Source organism: Platalea leucorodia, assembly GCF_965183815.1.
Source record: "Platalea leucorodia genome assembly, chromosome: 3".
NCBI lineage: Eukaryota > Metazoa > Chordata > Aves > Pelecaniformes > Threskiornithidae > Platalea > Platalea leucorodia.
In genome coordinates this window covers 104,042,969-104,062,224 of record NC_138825.1, presented here as the reverse complement: position 1 = coordinate 104,062,224, position 19,256 = coordinate 104,042,969, and the positions used below count along the sequence as shown (strand labels likewise).

The 19,256-nt window shown below is 33.6% G+C and overlaps 1 protein-coding gene across 1 annotated transcript in view; it reads right to left on the bottom strand.

The window, feature by feature from the left end:
• Positions 1 to 1,019: 1,019 nt before the first annotated feature.
• CSMD1 (CUB and Sushi multiple domains 1) overlaps positions 1,020 to 19,256 on the bottom strand; it is a gene marked incomplete at both ends in the record, with an annotated part of 1,257,610 nt that continues 1,239,373 nt past the window's right edge. Inside the window, 6 exons of the mRNA XM_082305706.1 lie at positions 1,020 to 1,179; positions 4,980 to 5,112; positions 11,516 to 11,603; positions 12,344 to 12,456; positions 13,486 to 13,647; positions 18,088 to 18,132. Of these exons, the coding sequence (XP_082161832.1) occupies positions 1,020 to 1,179; positions 4,980 to 5,112; positions 11,516 to 11,603; positions 12,344 to 12,456; positions 13,486 to 13,647; positions 18,088 to 18,132 (701 nt within the window). The remainder of the gene's footprint in view (positions 1,180 to 4,979; positions 5,113 to 11,515; positions 11,604 to 12,343; positions 12,457 to 13,485; positions 13,648 to 18,087; positions 18,133 to 19,256) is intronic.

Sequence of the window (19,256 nt, the reverse complement as noted above, 5' to 3'; positions counted from 1 at the left end):
TAAAATAAATTACTATTCACATTTGTACATGGCAAGCAGCAATAGCTGCTAACCCCCCTGCTGTTAAATAGTATGATACTGACAATGGTGATTGATGACTGATTTCCGAAGAAAACAATATTGGGAATGAAAATTTCTTAGAAATGGGCTCTTGTTCTGGCTGAAAGTCTCCAATGACTTGTAATCATGTTTACAAAGAAATTTAGTCAAAAATTGACAAAAGAAATATTGTCCTCTGTTGCACAAGATTTTAACTGGTGCTAAGCACGGGGCTCATAATTTAATATTCCAGGTAAATTTATTGTGGAATGTTTTTCTTGGCAAAGAATGAGTGAATGTGTATATACAATGGACAGTGTGTAGAAACCCTGTATATTTTTACCAGTATCTTACTCAGTCATCCATAACACTCTAGTGCAAAAAAATTGTGCATTAATATTTTGCAATATAACGGCTGATTGGGAAATTGGCAAACTACCCTATGTATGAGATGCACTGTAAGTTTCTTTAATTTTAGCAAGATTTCAATGGTAAAGCATTTGCAGGTGTATGCAACCTCACAAAGGTTGTCTTCTCCTTCAAGAGAGCTTTATTTCTTCAGAATATTCCCGGGGATAATCTGTGGTGCTATCATTTGTCATAGTACTCAAAGGATTTATCCAAGTGCCCAGAAGAACGCATTGAAAGGCATCCAGCCACATACAAATATGAAAGTCTGAGGCATTAAATATGACAAATTGGCATGACTTGGCAGTCTTCCTTAAGGTGTGCCTTGATTTGAAGCAGATGCAGCCAGGCATTTTGATCCAACTTTAAGATGAAAAAATATTCTTTGTCTGATCCCCAGAAGACTGACACATTTTTACCAGAAAATTTAGCTGCATGTAGGCTGACAGAAGATGTTAAAGATTACAGCAGCAAAGCCAAGAGAAGAAGGGAAACTGGTATATGGCACCAAAGGAATTACTGCTTGTCCATCAGAGGTATGGCTATGAATCAGTCATATTGGGCACTGAAGGCTATACCACTGTACAAACTGTGTTCAGAGTCGTATCAAACCTCACAGCCTTTGCCTCTGTGGGTTTTAAGTTTGTGTCATACATGGGATTTTCAAATGAAGCCTGTCCATTACTGTTTTCATGTCCAGCATATCCATTGTACTGTACTTTTGGTCTTGTTCTGGGAAAAAAAAGACAGGAAATTATCATTAGCAACCCTTAAAAATAAACATTCTACAATTATTGCAAGTTTTATCTATAATGCAACAAAAGTTCCACAACTTTTAAGTGATAAAAGGAGACCCATAAAGGACGTTGCAGGAACTTAAAAAGTAAGAGAAATCTGTCTGGAAGTTATTGTTCATAGCATGAAGAGAAGAAAACAAATTCCTGATGGGTGAACTGATGCTGAAAAGCACAGAGACAATGTAGGCAAAATATAGGTATGCGTTTTCCATTATAAAAATGTCAAAAGAATGACAACTTCATAGCTTGTTGTTAGTGCCAAAACTGGCAGACAAAACTAAAGCAACATACAACAAAAGTACAAACAAAAGTAAAGTTGGAACTGACAACATTTATAATAATTTCTGTCAGTAGTAACAATTATGATCTTTTCTGGTGACATTTTCAGTTTCAGATTGCTAGTCTGACCATAAAAGAATCCTTACACAGAATGGAAACACTTATTCCAGCTTTACTAAATTAACACCTTACCAATTTCCAAATATATATCCTTGTCTTTCTAAAGTATTGATATTAATGTCAAAAATACAGTAGCATCTTCAATTGATGAATTTAATTTGATCACAATAAAGCATATTCTAACTGACTTTCCTGGAGATTTGGGATTTTACCCACACTAATTTTTACAGTATATCTAGGAAGGCAACTGAACCATCTGTGCAAATGGTCTGATGAAGTTCAACACAAATTGTGAATTTAAAAGAATTGAATGGAGTAGATGACTAGGTGTACATAGAAAGATGAGAGTGGCTCCTAATTCATCCTTTGGATAGCATCTTGGGGTTTAGATGAGATAAACACCCACAGACTTTACTGACTTTGATGTTTTTGAGCAGAGGTACAGAGAATGGTTTAGTAATTTGCTGCTATTGGCTGTTTATTACCATTCCAGAGCAGGAAGTTAGCATTGCACCATTGAAGTGCTGTAACAAGTCTCCTGGGTACTACTAAATCTAAGTCAGTGGAAAGTCAGCCAGTATAGCTTCAACCAGGCGACGCTTGCACTGACATAACAAGTGTCCAGAATATGTTGCACTGCTAGTGGTAGTAACCTTCAGATAATGGTCAGTAATTTCAGTTATTCAGCATAGATATTCCATAGCACGCCTGCTTACCTCCATAAATACTTCCAGCAATAAACACTACTAAATACCTTGACAGAGATTTTATATGTCCAAACATATGTAATTAGATTGAGAAAATCCTAACTAATATTCACATAAATTTTGACATGAATATCAAAGGATACAAAGAATTCTCTTTCAGTAACCACTCTTCTGTTTTGGATAGTGTTTTACCACCATGAAACTATCAAAACTTCAAGGATGTTCACATTTTTATGCAAAGTTCTGTTAGAACATATTAAACCAATAATTAAATGAAAAATAAAACAGAATTGTGCAGACTTTCTGATATATCCAGTAAAATGATACCCTATTAGATTATATTTTACTACTTTATCCTTAAATCTCTTAGCATCTAAAAGTATCTAAACAAATATATAAAGGAGGTTCAGTATATAATTTTATACATGTAAGTGAAATAGGGCAAGAAAGTCAATGAAGAAGTGCAAAATATAGATGCTTGGTGCTTAATAAATGTAAAACAATTTAGAAAAGAATCTCATGATAAAACTTCAGAAAAGAATTTGAAAATTAAACTCTTTTTTAGAAAATTATTCTATTTTGGATCGCAGGTAGGGAAAACTATCACTGGCAAGATGTCAGTAATGGAAATTGACAATCGACAAATAATTCTATTACTCATAAATAGGTCTTTTTCTGCATATTTTCATTTTAGAAGTAACAAAACATGCTTAGAAATCTTAACGAGGAGCTTTTCTAAGTGCAAGTAATTAATATATTTTAATTTTGTTCAGAAAGACTGAGATGCTGTCTTCATTTCTGAAGCAATCCCTGTCTGTCAGATAAAAGGTACAGAAACTGTGTAAAAAAAGGTTTAACAACCCTGGTTCTAATTAGATGATATTAATCTGACATAGGCACAGTAGAAACATCCATAAAATCATCCCCTAAGACGACCTTCAAATTCTCTGATATAGAGAGCCTCTAGGGGCATAACTACTATTGCATCATTGTGAAAATTTCATGTTGTTATTCTGGTCGTTAAAGTAATTTCGAGAAAGTCCCTTCAAAAGTCATGGATTCTGTTCTCTTTCCTTTGGAACATCCTTTGTTCTGAACAGAATAAAGGTGACCTAGAGTTACTTTACATTAGTGATCAACTTGTTAATTTCCTGATGACAATATGACACTGTTAACCGCCCTAAAAACTGTGGCTTAAAGGAAGAAATTGTTTGAAAATATAAAAAAGGAAGAATATTCTTTGAAAGATTAAGTTATGAGTAACATCTCCTTTTTCAAGTATCTAATGCATTTAAAGTAGATTAAGGTAGGCAGAACTGCAATGCTGCACCAGCAGTACCATAAACATTGGGATTACAGCTGCTCATCTGAAGACTAAGTTTTATCTCTCTTAAATATATATATATATTCCTACTAAATAGAAAACAGTCTCCACTGCTCATGTAGGACATAACAAACTTCACAGAATAAACCACAAAATGTACCCCTACATCAGAATACAGTTTTAGTAATTTTTTCTTAGAGTTTGCCTCCTTTGCGTGCCATGTCTTCACCCAGTCTGAATGCCTGTGCTTTCACGCTGCTGTTTACATTCCCCTCATTGCAGAACAGGAGCTATATGAGAATGCAGATCTGCAGGCATCAGAAAGGCATCTTACAATAATACATTCTGAGACAGAGTTCACAGCTATTCCTGAGTATTTTTTTCAACAAAAGGCTATATTACATTTCAGGACATATATCATTTTAACTGGAGTTCACAAGTTCAAGCCCCACTGCAATTTCTTTTTCCCAAATCGTCTAATGCTGAGGTAGGTAGACAGTCCAGTCCATCATACAACAGTGGTGGACTTCAGTTCGTCTATGTGATTTCTTACAACCACAAAATACTCTTAGTATCATGGTTATAGAACAAAAGTTTTAAGAGCATGTTATTAAAAATCAGCATTTCTGTTAAACACCATTTTGCAAACTGCAAATAACACAAGGAGGTCAGAGAGTATTGTAGCTCAATACAAAAAAAAAAAGAATTGTTCCAGAAAGCTCTAGCCAAATAGCACTCAGAATGAACAAATATTCAAAAGATACATAGATATCAGCTTTTAAACCAAATTTCAGACAACATGGTTGGATTTATTCTATTATTTAATGACATATAAAAGTTTCATATGAGCTGAAGTGATGCCAATTCTAGTAGCATCCACTACCTTATTCAGCATGTACTGTAAGTAGTCTCATTATGGGCTGTTCCCTTGTGGGATTTATGGATTTTTCAGCTTGTATAATTAATACTCATAAGCATTTTGAAAGAAGCAGCATACATTCAATTTAATAAAGCATTAAAATGAAAGAATAAAACATGTGACCTGAGATTTCAATCTGATTCAGCCTAACGAACCAAGAAGGTTTATAGGTCTTTGCTCCTTAACACAGTGACTCATTTTTTAAATTGTTCACCATTACAAGCTGCCCTGCCCTGAACCCCTTTGTGGGAATATTTAGAAATATTTGTCTCTCTAGGGTAAAGATATTATTGAAAGCTTTAGCATTGTGTTCTCTATTTACACTTACTTATCAAAATTAAAACAAAAAGATAATTAAGTTACTGAATAAACAACATTTACAATACCTGTGTTTGTAGAGGTAAAATGCAAACCCTGATAATATTAGAGCAAAGAATGGTACCAGGATGGCAGCTGCAACAGAACTGCTGTTTGTACCATAATAGTGATTTGAAAGGTCTGTGTCTGCACTTAAAGGACCTGAAATGAAACAAAAAGAGTAGAAATAAAATTCCCAGGTTTTCTATCTCACAGTCCTCTTTTTATTCAAGAATGAAAGAAAATGGTGTCTTGATAAAATAATTCTATTTGAAAACATGAAATAAATAGCATGCAGTATCATAGTATAAATCTTGTTAGTACCACTTAATAATATATCAATACTATCAAAAATATTTAAAAACAGTATTCAGCAAATAAAATAATTATGAACTACACCTCTCATGAGTTACTAATTTAATAAAATTAAGCCATTTACCTCCTACAAAAAAATTGTTAATACTGTAAAAAGTATTCTATGCTTGCAGCCTTAATATTCAGCTGAGAAACAACAAGCAATGTGAGACCACATCAGACATGAAAAAGGAAGAGAGAACTGAGGTAACTGCAATAAACCACAATGGTTCTGTTTGGCTCAATAGCACTCCTAAGTCTGTGCGCTTGTGTGCATGTCCCGGCTGCTTTACAACCCCCTTTTAGCGGTGAGACATAAGCATGTTTTAGAGACTGCGGCAGCTGCATTTGCACTGGGATAAAACTGAGGTGCAGAGAATGCAAAGGCAGTCACCGGTGCCATGGCCTTGCTGGGTTCCCGTTGTGGACAAGCAGATAACCAGGACTGTAGGGCATTTTATGGAACCCATTTTTCCATCAGGATAAAGAGACACTGTTAAATTGGTTAAATAGGTGGCCAACTTGACAATTCAAATTGTGAAGGATGAAAAATAATTGTATAGTGAAAAATATAGAAAAATTTTATTTAAAAAAATATATTTTGAAAGCCAACTCCATGTTGCCAGTTTGAACTCACAGCTCTTCAGGGAGCAGTATATAGATCCTATCCAAGGAGGAGAGACCAGGACAGAGGGAAAGCACGGCAAGGATGGGACTGAGGCAGATATGTGGTCTTGCTATTCTGGGATATTTTTGCTGATGCTAGTAGAGAAGAATAGGAGACACTGGTGTTTACCACTCAGAAATGCTCCAAGCCACCAGCACACACTGACTCAAACACGACAACTCCCTCATTGATAGAAACAGCATCAGTCAGTGTTTTTAGGATTCTGGCATAGGCCAGTTACATAGCAGAGACACAGCCATTGCACTGCTTTCAGCAGCCTACTAAAATGTCTAAAGAAGTTGCAAAACTGAGAAAAGCAAACAATTCTCCTATGATTTCTTGCAGTTCAAGCTCAATGTGAAAGAGGAATGAGGTAAGTTTTTGTTCTGTTAGATATTTTTAAAACTTAGATGTTTCAATTCCTAATATTATAATACATTTTGCGCAATTCATTTTACAAAATGTATTAAATTCTAGAAAGTAATTAAGTTCCTTTTAGAATGAAGACAGCCCGCCTAGGAATTTCAGAATTGCCAGATTTGATCACTAAACATGACAAAATACTGTACTTCAACCATTTTTCACTGCCTTAATCTGTCACATTTCAGACTTCTGTATATTTCTCTGCAGAACTGGTGAAGGCAAACCTTTTCAAACTAATAAACTTACTACTGTGGTAGTTGGGAACATGAGCTTTATCACACTACTGTGGAGTATCTTAACTAACATTGAAATGTTTTAGAGTAGAACCAATGTATTATAAAAATCTTTGGACTTCAGTAATCCAATATTTGTCCCAACCCTCAAGGTGTGGAAGGCCCGTTGGCATAATTTTATGTGTTTGTATTGTATTGCACATGCACTGGACATTCTCCAACCAACCTAAATTAAAGACAGATAGAATCAAGTAGTTACCCCAGTTAAGAAAAGTTTAAGAAATGTTAATTTGAATGCTCCTTTGAATCGTTTATTTGTTTGAAGAAGTGATAGAAGTTTAAAAAACTACATGCAGTTATCACTGTCTTCATCCTTTACTAACACAATCCCCAGCTGTTTTTCCAATTATTTGGAGTAATTAATAAAAAAATTGTTAATGATTAAATTCATTGCACTCAGCTTATATCATCAAAAACCTGGAATTAATATTCTCTTATTTAAAATTCTAACCAAGTACCGAAACAAACAGAAATATGTATGATCAATGAACTTTTAATTGATATCTCAAAGCTACTATTATGGCACATATGATAGATACATTTTAATGTAGAAGTAGCAAAAAAATTATGAAATATCTAATCAGAATTCAGCTAAAAGAAAAAAGTAGTTTGAAATTCATAATAAGCAATTCATGGTATGAAATTTTAGTATGAATTTTTAAAAAAGCTTAAAAAACACTTTTTGTGTAAATGAACATTTAAAACTAGGCATAAACTTACATTTAGATAATTTCTTTTTAAGTTATCTCTGTTTGATAACTGACTCACATTTAATACTTAGTACTCAAAACTCCTATTGGATGTAATTGGATATTCTATATCTCTACAGTTTTTTAAAGTACCACATTAAAGGTAACCAACCTTGAAATTTTTAACTGAAGTTTACAACTTTTAATTGACATTGGAGAAGTGCTGGCCACGTTCAGACTGTGCATTGGGTGTACTTTTCATTATGGAAGAGAAATATTTCTGCAATTCTGGATAATTTCAATTTTATTCGTATATGAGACTCGATATAACTGTAACACAGTCTTGTCTACTTATTACAATTATTTTCAGATGTGTTTGTGATTAAACATATCCTGATGTGAACTTTTTATTTCTTCTGACAGTGTTATCATGATGAGAAATGGGAAAGCCTATTGTACTGCTCTAATTTAGGTATTGATTGCTACCACAGCTAAAACCAGAAAAGTAGAAATATCTGCATGGTAAGAGACAAAAAAAAAAAAAAAAGGCAAAAGATAGTTTGGTTCACTTTTCATTAAAAAAGCCATACTTTGTCACTAGGAAACATATTTAATAGAGTAATTAATAATTCAGTTAGATCATAAATGTTTTTTAAACATTTCACAAAATAGCAGGGGTTTCTTTAGCCTCCTAAAACCAGCAACAGTCAGGTGAAGTTCAAATTCTAATACAGTGAAGTTATTAGTGCACAAGCTGTGTACTTCTACCTTTTAGATGATTACTGAGTTTTCTCCTTTATATATACTAGAAAATAATACTTTTTGTAAGAAAATATTCTTTAAGAGTATTTCCTTATAATTATTTGAAGCTTTCAAATGCATTTCCCCTCTAACTCCTACGCCAGGGTTTCAACTGTCTGACATCAGTACAGCATGGCTCAGTTTTACTAAGAGAACTGCTGCTGAAGTGGGAAAAAGTGTGACAGAGAAAGCCATGCAAGATAAGAAAAGTAGAATTACAGGTAGAAGAGTAATTTCTGAGACAAGGATGGCTAGTACTCAAGGATTTAAGAGAAAAATTACAGACATGGAAAGCAAGTCAGCAGCTTCCAAGGAGCAGCAGAGGCTGGACCTTCTTCACCTGACTGATAACTGCTGGATAGCAAAGACTCTTTGTGTACCTCGTTGGGTGTGAGGAGTGTGTTAATATATAGTTTCATAGCTCATTAGCCGTAGCTATCTATTTGTGCATTAGCTAATGAACAACCATTTTGTACTCTGAAGCTGTGAGTATCCTGTTTAGATGTAGGATTTGTGAATGACGAAAAGTTGTGTGAAATGATCTGGAGAGGAAGGATGACACCTTTATAGAGTGAAATTTAAAATTCACATGTCTCATGATGTTCAACGCTTTTAAGAGTTGATTAATTTCAAGAAATGAACATGTATTTCACAGCCATTGATCTAATATATCAGAGATGCATATTAATTATTCATATTTCATATTTCTTCTATTTGTTATCTCAATCTAGACAAGCTAAAAAAGTACTTTGAAGAAAAAAAAGGAAAGAGAAGTTGGTCATTTTATTTCCCTAGAGGAAATAAATATAGGAAAATAATCATTTGGTGAAGTAAATTTCTTTTCTCACAAAGCCACCTTTTCATACAATTTTAAAGGACAGTCCAGATCAAAATAAACAAGGCTAAGATTTTAGAATAAACATCTTCTAGAACTGTAGTGGTGAGGCACAGGCACTCAGCAATTACAGAAACTGGACCAAGCTGCAGGCTTGCTGCCTTCAGAGACCAAGTTAAACATAAACATAACATAACAAAACAAACAGAAAGGCCTCAACAACGACTGATTACTCAGCAAAACAGGTTAAATAATTTGGTGTCGCAACTTGGTTCTAAATCTTTTGGCAGACTGATAACAGAGATCTCTTTGCCCTTTGGGTTATTCTCTAAGGCTACAGGCAAAAAGAATGGCTTCTGAAAGAGGATAAACAGTACTTAGAAACAAAAGTTCTTTCTGTTTTCATGTCATTAAGTTCAAAGACTGGGCATATCCGCTGAGCCTGGTCTTTCTCTAGCATTGCATGATAGGGAATTCTTTATCAAATAGATTGGTCTTTCACACTTAACCAAGTATTTCTCAGTAAATGCTGTTCTTTGAAGTATGCTTGCAGGTGAAGCAATTCATATTACATTATGTATGCACCAGTGCATGCATCGTTTATGCATACTTCTGGCAAATAATTTAACTTCCTGAAGAAACAGAAATATGTTAAGTCTTCAGCTGGGGGACATATGAGATCATTACCTCAGCAGAATATTCATGAACAGAATAGATTTAAAAAACAAAGCAAGTTATCCTTGAATATGAGAGAGTATGAACAAATATTACGACCTGTGTTGGCTGGAAATTTGCTATTTCCTCTTAGTTGTAGGTTCTTCAATAGAGAACAAGCAACCTATAGAAAATCAGTGCCTATTTAGCAATCACATAAAGAAATCTTCTAAATGAGACAGTATCTGCATTCATAGCAAGCTCTCTGCTGAGATGTCAAATCTGAAGACAAGAGGACCTCAGCCTAGGAATGCATGTGCATCTTGGACACTTCAGCTCCTTACTAGCCTTGGGAATATACAAACTGAGCTCTCATATTGCACCTCTAAACAGTGATACGTTTTCCACCACCACAGAATACAAACACTGGAGAATTCTGTAACTGTTGAATTGTCATTCTGCTTGTTCTTCATTTAACCCCCGTGACTTATTCATTTCAGTGCTAAAACACATGGATCAAAACATTTATTAGGTAGCTGGCAAATCATGGGTATCCTTTTTGGCCTGGCTTAAGGAAAAAAAAAAAAAACACAAAACCACACACCCCCCCCCAAACAAAACCAACAAACCATATTCTCACTGTTTTGAGATATCAAAGGCTGCTAAACAAGACAGATGTTTGAACAAATATTGATGCTCTACTTTTAGTGTGCTTGTTAAAATCAGAAAGTAAAAGCAGATTAGATATTACAGTGATAAGGATTACATGAAAGTACAGGCAGACAAATAATCTGTCCCACACAAGATTTTATTCTGAAGACTGAACTTGTATTCAACTTCAGTAATTGGCTGTTCTTAGGCAGAGACTCTGAAGAGTAAGGTTTCTGTCCCTTGTGAGTAAACATAGATAGCAATTTGAGAGGTGGCCAAGACAAGCAAATCCATAGGATAACTGCTATTACAACAGTTAATAGAGCAAAGAAATACAAGGGAGATTTGGCAGAACTTTAAAGGGCATTGGGTACAGCACCAATGAAGTTAGTGCAACCAAGGCAATTTATAAAATGTAGAAACAGTCTGCTATAGATATGTTGGCTAGGCTGTCTCCTTCTCCTAGTCCAGTACTCTGCTGTATATACACCATGTTTTGACCACTCTGCAGTAGTTTCAGGACCAGAAAATGCAGATGTCTACACTTGGTATTTGCCAAAACTATTTTATGAGTAAATATTTCATGACTAAAAGTTTTATTAGTTTTTACAAAGAAATTATTTTATGAGTAAAATAACTAGTTTTTCACCAGCTGCTGGAGCACTTGAGTCCATAGGTGTAATATATAGCTCAGTCACTCTTTTCATATTTTTGACAGAGAAGTAGAATTCTATCTAAATACATGTACATTCTGAAAACATTCACCAGCAACAAGAACTCTCCAAATGACACTCTTAAAATCAGCATTGATTCTGTCCTTTTAATTTCCTGTATGATTCTGACTGCAATTTATACATTTGAGCAGAAAATGTGTTTATGTTGTATGACACCCCTGTTACTTTCAAAAAGACATTCACAGAAAAGCAAGCAGTTCCAATCACATTGTCTTTAAGAGCATCCTCTAGTCATCTTATTAGGTTGCTATACTAGAAAACATGAGATAGTAACATGTTAAGCAGAGTTAAATTGGGGTTTGAACTGTATATTTCAAATATGCATATTTCACTATATTTTTTTATAATAGCAATGCCATGAAATAAATATGCTTACTTCAGCTAGATAGCTGAGTCATTTGTTGCTTTCACCCTTGCAAGGCCCAAAAAGATTATCCAAGTTAAAATTCTATGAATGCATTTACCTTGTCTTTGGAGCATAAATTTTCCAAAGTCTTTTCCATGTATATCACCTTGATAGGTAAAAACACCTCTTTCAAGCCCTGATGATACCTAGAATATGTTGAAACAGAAAAAAAGATTTCTGAAACAAATAAATAAGAATGTTTAGCCATTTGTTTTTTTGACTTAGAGTAGATATACGGAGCTCAGATTTTCACTTTTATCCTTTAAAATATTAGGGAACTCTCTAAGGTTATACAATATTTATAATTTTAAGTTTGCAACAGTATTAAACAAAGTTTTGAAATAACACCTGGAATAACTTTAAAATATCTGATGTATATTGCTGGGTTTTAAAATTCTTCAACTGGCATACACATAATTGAATTAGTATACAGATATAGAAGTCCACTGAACTGTCAGATTGTAAATTATTTCCCATAGAAAGCATCATGAGGCACAAAGGAGAACTGCAGAGTAAAACAACTCTCTTTTTCTTCAAGATTAAAAGTAATTTTATTACAGTGAACTATTTACCAAACCAAAAAGGACAATATTTCTAAAGGTAAAATTCCCACTGTCATCTAAGAAAACAAGGCAAAAACATGGAAAAATATGCTAATTCACTCCACCTTCTTCTTAGTAAACTAAAAATTCTAATGGCATTTTGGCAGAGAGAAGTTTGTATACATATTTTTGAAAAGAAAAATAATGTGATCTCTGCACTGACATCTAGAGTGCTGTATTCCATATTTGTAATATAAGAGGCTGGATAAAGTTATATATGAAATCACAAATTATTTCAAACTGTAAACTCAGCAAGCTTTACCCATAGCAGTTTGGTTACTTACATAACCATCTAGTGACCAGTTGTCGTTTTCAAACTTGCTTACAAAAATGTCACTAGGTCCTTTAATCTGAAAAACTTTCAGTAGCAAATGGGCTTCTTCTTTCTTGTAAACACCTATTAACATAAAGGAGGTAACACATGCCTTTTAAACAATTTTTCAACCAGTTTGTTCAAATATCCTTTCAAAGCTAAGTATATTGCTTTAGAACTAAAATATTTTGTAGAAAACATTCTGTAATAACAGAACTTTATAACCCAGAAATAACAAGATTTAAAGTGCTGTAATAACAGGACCTTATTTTGTCCACATCATATTTGATAACAGGATGCAAAGATGGTTTCGTACTGTTTAATTTTATACATAAATGGGAAAGAATGATCATCTTTTCATACCATATTTCAATAATTCTGAATACAGATAGAATTCCTTGACTGGAATTTCCTTGAACTGGAAAAAAATGGATTTTACTCACATCACAACAGTATATTGCTATAGTAAATACTGATTGATAGTGCAGTGAAAGAAAATTTGCTATTTGTCAGCCAACTACTAAAATTCTCTCTGAACTCTTGACCTTAAAAAGTACTGATAGCGGATAATCCTCTTTTCATATATAGCTATGATCAGTGGCTAAATCACAACTTCACAGTCAGATTTGCAGGAAGGAATGCACGATGTTGATTAAAAGTATGCATCATTCACTAAGTTATTTAATTATCTGTGCCTATTTTATGTTATGCCATTATCAAGACCATATTGTTTTAGAGCAGATATTAATCACTATTGAATAATGGATCTTTTCAATGGTGCAGTTCTTAAAATGACTATATACACTTTGTCTGCCACTTCAATATTACCTGAGAGTTCAATACATTAATATTATCCAGCAGTCCAAGGTGAAAAAACCTTACCTCAATATTTATTTTAAATGTAAGGGGAAAAATAGATGAGTGACCACATATAAATTGACTGAAATCTGTGCAGACCATTACATTAGGACCTTTCCTTTTGCAAAATAAGCAGAAAAAGATTTTTAGTGAAAAGATAAAGTTGTTTCATTTTGTGTTTGGCAGAAAATACAAAACTGCACAGATGAAAAAAATTAAAAGAACAGCTTTTTTAACACCAAATTCAGAACCTACCTGATAGTTTGAGTTGTATGTTGGATGCCTCAATGAATGTGGCATTCACTTTGCTGCTTGTAGTATTGAACCAATCAACAGTCAGAGTAGCAGGCTGTCTTTTGCCTAAATATTCATAAAACCCTTTCCACAGTGAATTTATAAAAAACACATCTGAGGGAACTAAATAAAAGTGGGCAGAAAAGAAACAAAGAAAAGAGTAAACTACAACAAAGTAGCAGTCTTTCTAGCCATACTTATGTTCTTAATTTTTCTCTTACAGCATCAATCCACTGTTCTAAGGAGGTATTATAGTAAACATTTTACAGCAGTAAAGACAATATATCTTATGACATTTCCACACAATTGCCTATAATATACTACATCTGTCTATTACAATATACATTCTTAAATAACCTCACACTTCACAGCTTGCGTGCTTCAGTGAATGTCCCCAAGACTATGAAAAATAATGGACTCTTCCCCTAAAGCCTGGTAGCTTTAAGGTATGATGAAAAAAAGGAGAATAATATTCTGAAGTCAGGGATTCCTGGAAGGAGACACTGTCTTAGGCCATTCCTTCTGTTTCATTAATCCATTAAAGCAGCACTGTGTGTGATTTTCAACTGAATATCAACTGAATATTCAACTGAATTCACTGAATTCCAGATACAGTTTAGCACAAGTTTTTTATCAGTCATTTTTAGACTCCACATCTTTCCTCCATACAATATTACTGCACCTGTGAACAGAGAAGTTGCCAGAGCAGTGAACTTTTTTGCTTTAAAATAAAGGTCTGTTTCTCAGAAAATGCAGTTTGAATAATCTGAAGTAAAAAACCTATGAAATGAAGCATGAATTATAGGATGAAGTATATGTAGTTGGGTCATTTATTTGATGTTATTGGTATTTTTTTTCTATACAGAAAAAATAAATTATTTACAGATCATTAAATGTTGTATTTTAAATGTTTGGCTAAATCACCAACAGAGTAGAAAAATTCTCTCTTATTCAACAGTATCTGTAATATTAGCATTAACTAAAAAGGAAACACAGAAGAGAAAAAAAATTCTTAGGAGAAGATTTTATGTCAGATACATTTACAGGGTGCTACATGTCTTGAACATTCATTTTTCTCCTACACATTGCTATATTTATCCCATATACTTTTTTTTAATATATATTTCTCCCATATACTTTGCTGTTATAAAATCTGGGCAAGACTTCCTTCGAACATAATGGTTAAGTTAAACAAACAGTTAAGTTGGCCAAAAGAGACCAACCCTCCTCCTGGCCAGACAGCACCCAGTGTTGCCAGGCAGCTTCTGACAAGTGAAAACAGATATTTTTCCACTTACTTCTAAGCTTTTTCTAGCATTACAATTTGAGAAGTAAAGCTTTAACAATCAAAATAAAACTTCACAAAAAGAAGTGTTTAAGCAAACACATGATATCTTGACAAAATGACAGCCCTAGCAACTATTAAAATTTACCCTTACTACCCATGCCCACTACAAATGATACTTGCTAAATAGCTAAAGACTGATATTAGAAGTGTTTCACACTCTTCTAACTAAACTCTTAAAATAAATTATTGTATTTTTTGCATGTTATCAAACTCTGAGCACATGTAAAGGCAGCTGTCTACATTGAAGGAAATTTATCAGTGTAGGTATCCTGTGTATCCATTTTGAATAAATTCCATGGATATTTCCTCCTACATCTAATCACTGATTGCAAAAATGAATCAAAAAAAGCCCAGGTCAATAATACCATATGTTTCCAACAAAACATGCTGACAGGCAGTACCTCTCAAAATCTGATGACTGACTAGCTGTTGATTGTCTCTTAATCATATGATTACACTTCCTAGCACGCATTTCATAAAGAAAGAGGAAGGATAATAACTTCTTCAGTGCCTTTTGCCTTCAAATTGTGCAAAAGCCACAAGCAAATGTTCAAGCTCAATGTGGCATGATCTGAAAACATCATTAGTATGTTGTCTGTACCACCACTAGATTCCAAGTGAGTGGAGACCTACTATATGGCGTTGAGTACAACAGCTTCAAAGAATCATAAGTACTCCTTTCCAAAGCAAAACTCAGTGCAGGACTGGGGCTTTACACAAGGTAACCTCAACTTAATACTAAAAATCTGAAGCATTAAATTTCAATTGGTATCTCACAGTCTTTAGAATTCATATATTGTCTGCAAATATATGAATTCTGCAAAGGGTCTTTCAGACTCTTTTTCCTACATATTTCTCATTGCTTTGCTACAATAGTGACATACAGTGAATTTGAAACCTGCATTTTAAAAATACATTAAAATTATTTTTATTTGTCTTTGCTTTTAATTAAAATTGTGTGTCTGAAGTTATTCCCATGAAGATGAACATGTAGTATTACTGGTATGAACCCGACAGGTACTTTTATAAAGGAGCAGACATCATACTTCTTTTGTCACATTCAACATCTTCAGTATCTAGTTTCTCTAACCACTCTGTCAATAATAGCTGTTAATCTTCATGAAATAGTACCATTGTCTCAGTATTTACAGAATTTGCAATTGCTGCAGATGGACAGAATCAGTAGGGGAGGAAAATAGCAAAATATATTTCTCCTTTCCCAGTCATGTTTTTGTAAAAGGTTAAAATGCAAGTGCTGCAGTCCCATAGATGCTGCTGAGGAATCGGAGTGGCTCTGAGTTCTGCCAAGCCCTTGCAATGTCCCTCTTTGATTTCCCACCCACTGTGGGCAAATACAGAATGAGAACAATGAACTGGGTATTATTATACTAATACTGCACCAACTGTGGATTCTCTGCAGAACGTGACAAATGGGGAATTCCATGGCTACTCATAAAAACAGCTTCCGAATTATTTTTGCAGAGACTATACAAAGCAGTGAGAACCATGGGAATCAAACAGGGTATTGTAGTTCTTAAACTTCACATGGGTATTGTGAGAATTCTTTAGTTGCAACTTATACTCAATTACAATTTACAGTACTGTAAAATGATAGTTACTATTGCTTATGAAAACATTAAATCGGGGGGGGGGGGGGAACAAACAACCAATTTAATAAACACTAATAAGCATAATTTGTATTCTGATATCCAAAGGTGGGAAATCAGAACATCAATCTTATCCTGTTACAAAAGTTCTAATTTAGCAATATTAGGTTCATCCCAACTAAAATACAGATAGCAGCAAATGGAATTCTACCAAAAGCCAAGATAACAAGGTAAAGAAAATGCTCCAAGATACATAGTGTTCTATACTAAAGAGAATTCACAATTTTAAAAGACATAGTAAGAGTGCAGACTTGGTTTTTAATAACAGCTTAAAACTTTTCCTTGTTACTGTCATTTGTTACACAGTTTCAATTCTCTGCTTACCATTTTTGGCATTTTCAATCATAACTTTTTTTAAAATACCTTTCAAATAGTACTTATCAAAACTAGTTATAAGGGACATGATGTGATGTGAATTGATACTGATGCTCTGCATAGTAAATATGTTTGGAGACTTGGTCTATATTTTAATTTGGCATTGAAACTTCAAAAGGTGTGTGGTAGCAGATTAATGTATACCTTAGGTGTCTGGTGAGATGAAACTTCCAATAAATGAAGACTGTATACTAATTATAATGAATGCACATTATATTCTGCTTTATTGTGAGTCTGTAGAAGTAATGCATTTGACAAGAACTCACTTATGGTTTCACCTGACACTCTCACTAATAAACTCACCAGGAAGGTTAATTAGCAGAAATACCTTTTTATCCCATCTACTCTACAGAGTCTTTCTGTGAACTGCCGTGTGTGTGAACCATTAATCTTGTTTTCGCTGCAGCTTGCTAGAATTCAGAATACAGAGTTGCAAGCTCATTTATCTGGTGAAAACTCTGCTCATTGTTAAATAAGTCAGTAAAAAAAAATTAGACACTTCATTTTCTGAAGATGGTTGAACCTAAAAAGATCTACATCAAGGATTTCTCATATGTATTTGTCTATTTTGTCACTGGCAGGAGGAAAAGCTTAACTGCACACATGTTCATGAGAAGGCATAGAAAAGCAGCAGTAATGTTTGCCTGCTGCTGGTGGTCCTATGTTAGAGTACCTTGAGGGTTTCCATGAAATGAAGGCCGTCAAAATTTCAAAAACTGTTTTTTGGGTTTGTTTCGGGGTTTTTTTTTTTTTGTGTGTGTGGTTTCTTACAACACTTGCAATGTAAAGGGCAGAACTTTGACTCAACCAAATCCCTGCAATTATAGTCTACGCTGATTATAAGGCTCTCCATTATAGCAATCTCTCTGATATAAAACTACTTCAAATCTGGGTTTTGTGTATATATGTTTTATCTTTTTGGCTTGACAGGGTTTTTTGTTCAATTCATAAAATTCATACTGTAGAAAATAAAAAAATATTGTTTGGGAAAGAATTTCATAGAATAAGTTTTACAGGGCACCTGTTATTATGAAAGACTTCAACATTTATATTCCTTTGAAATGAGTAATAAATACTGAAGTTAAATATTGGAAATAGTTTTATTATCCATAACAATCTAGGGTGTAAATCAATTTAATTTATTTAGATCTAAAACTCTTCTTGTATACAAACCTGGAGTTTTAGTTATTGTTTCATTAACTTCTCTCACTCCTTTACCTACAAGTAAAAAGACAAATTATCATTTTCATGAACATTTTTTTTTTTTTTAAATAGAATGTTAAAACAATGCCTGATAGTTGCAATCATCTCTTATCCAATAGAGCCATATTTAAAACAGAAAAAAATGGTCTTGAATACTTTACATGTTCAAACCTATACACTTATACAAAACTATCAGAAAATAATTTAGGTAAACAACATTTTTACTGTGGAAAGTTTTCTGGCTAGCCAAGTATTTCATACATTTAGGTCTAAAATTTTTATATCAGTCCCAGAGCTATAAAAGAGAGCCTTATAGAGGGGACAAATACTATGACTAATTATGAATAATAGTGTATTAAATATAGTAAAAATTGTGTTAATAAAGATTGATACATTTATGACACAAACCAGCAAAAGCCAGATAGCTGGATTAAGATGTCAGGATCAGATATCATGGGAAAGGACCACAACTGGTGTCATTTGCTATATTTCTGGTAAACTCAGCAGAGTTATGTCTATTGACCCCAGATCAAGTTCTGGCCTCATATCATTAGCCACTTTGAAAAGGCTGATGTCCCATAGGAATATTTGGTGTTGCGTGTTTGTTTTTTTTTTCTTTAGGAGCAGAAATTCACTGATTAGACTGTTCATGTGCTAGGAAAGCACTAAAATTGTGGGGCTCTCAAGGAGAATTACACCTAAAGACTGTAAGCCAATAAAAAAAAAAGAATTCTTGCTTATAGAAACCTTTTCTGTATTTTATCTTTAATCTTAAAAAAAAGAAAATTAACAAAAAACATATAAGATCATTTATCTGAAATTATTGCTTATATAGTACCCATGAAAAATTACACTCTAGGGAACTAGAATAAGAAGATAAATTTTTATGTGTAGATCATATGTCTTGACAATGTTGAAACAAAGAAATCTACCCATACATGAATGAAAAATCAAATATTGTTCAAACATCAAATCTATTTAGCATTCTTTGACATATTAGAATTAAAAATCATGTTGCAAACATCTTTCCCATGACATCTGATTATTTTTACTTTATTCATATTCTAAATATAGTTTTGTTTTATTTTTCTGAATCGGGAACTTATAGCCATGTTTATTCTCATGTGAAGAGCAAATTT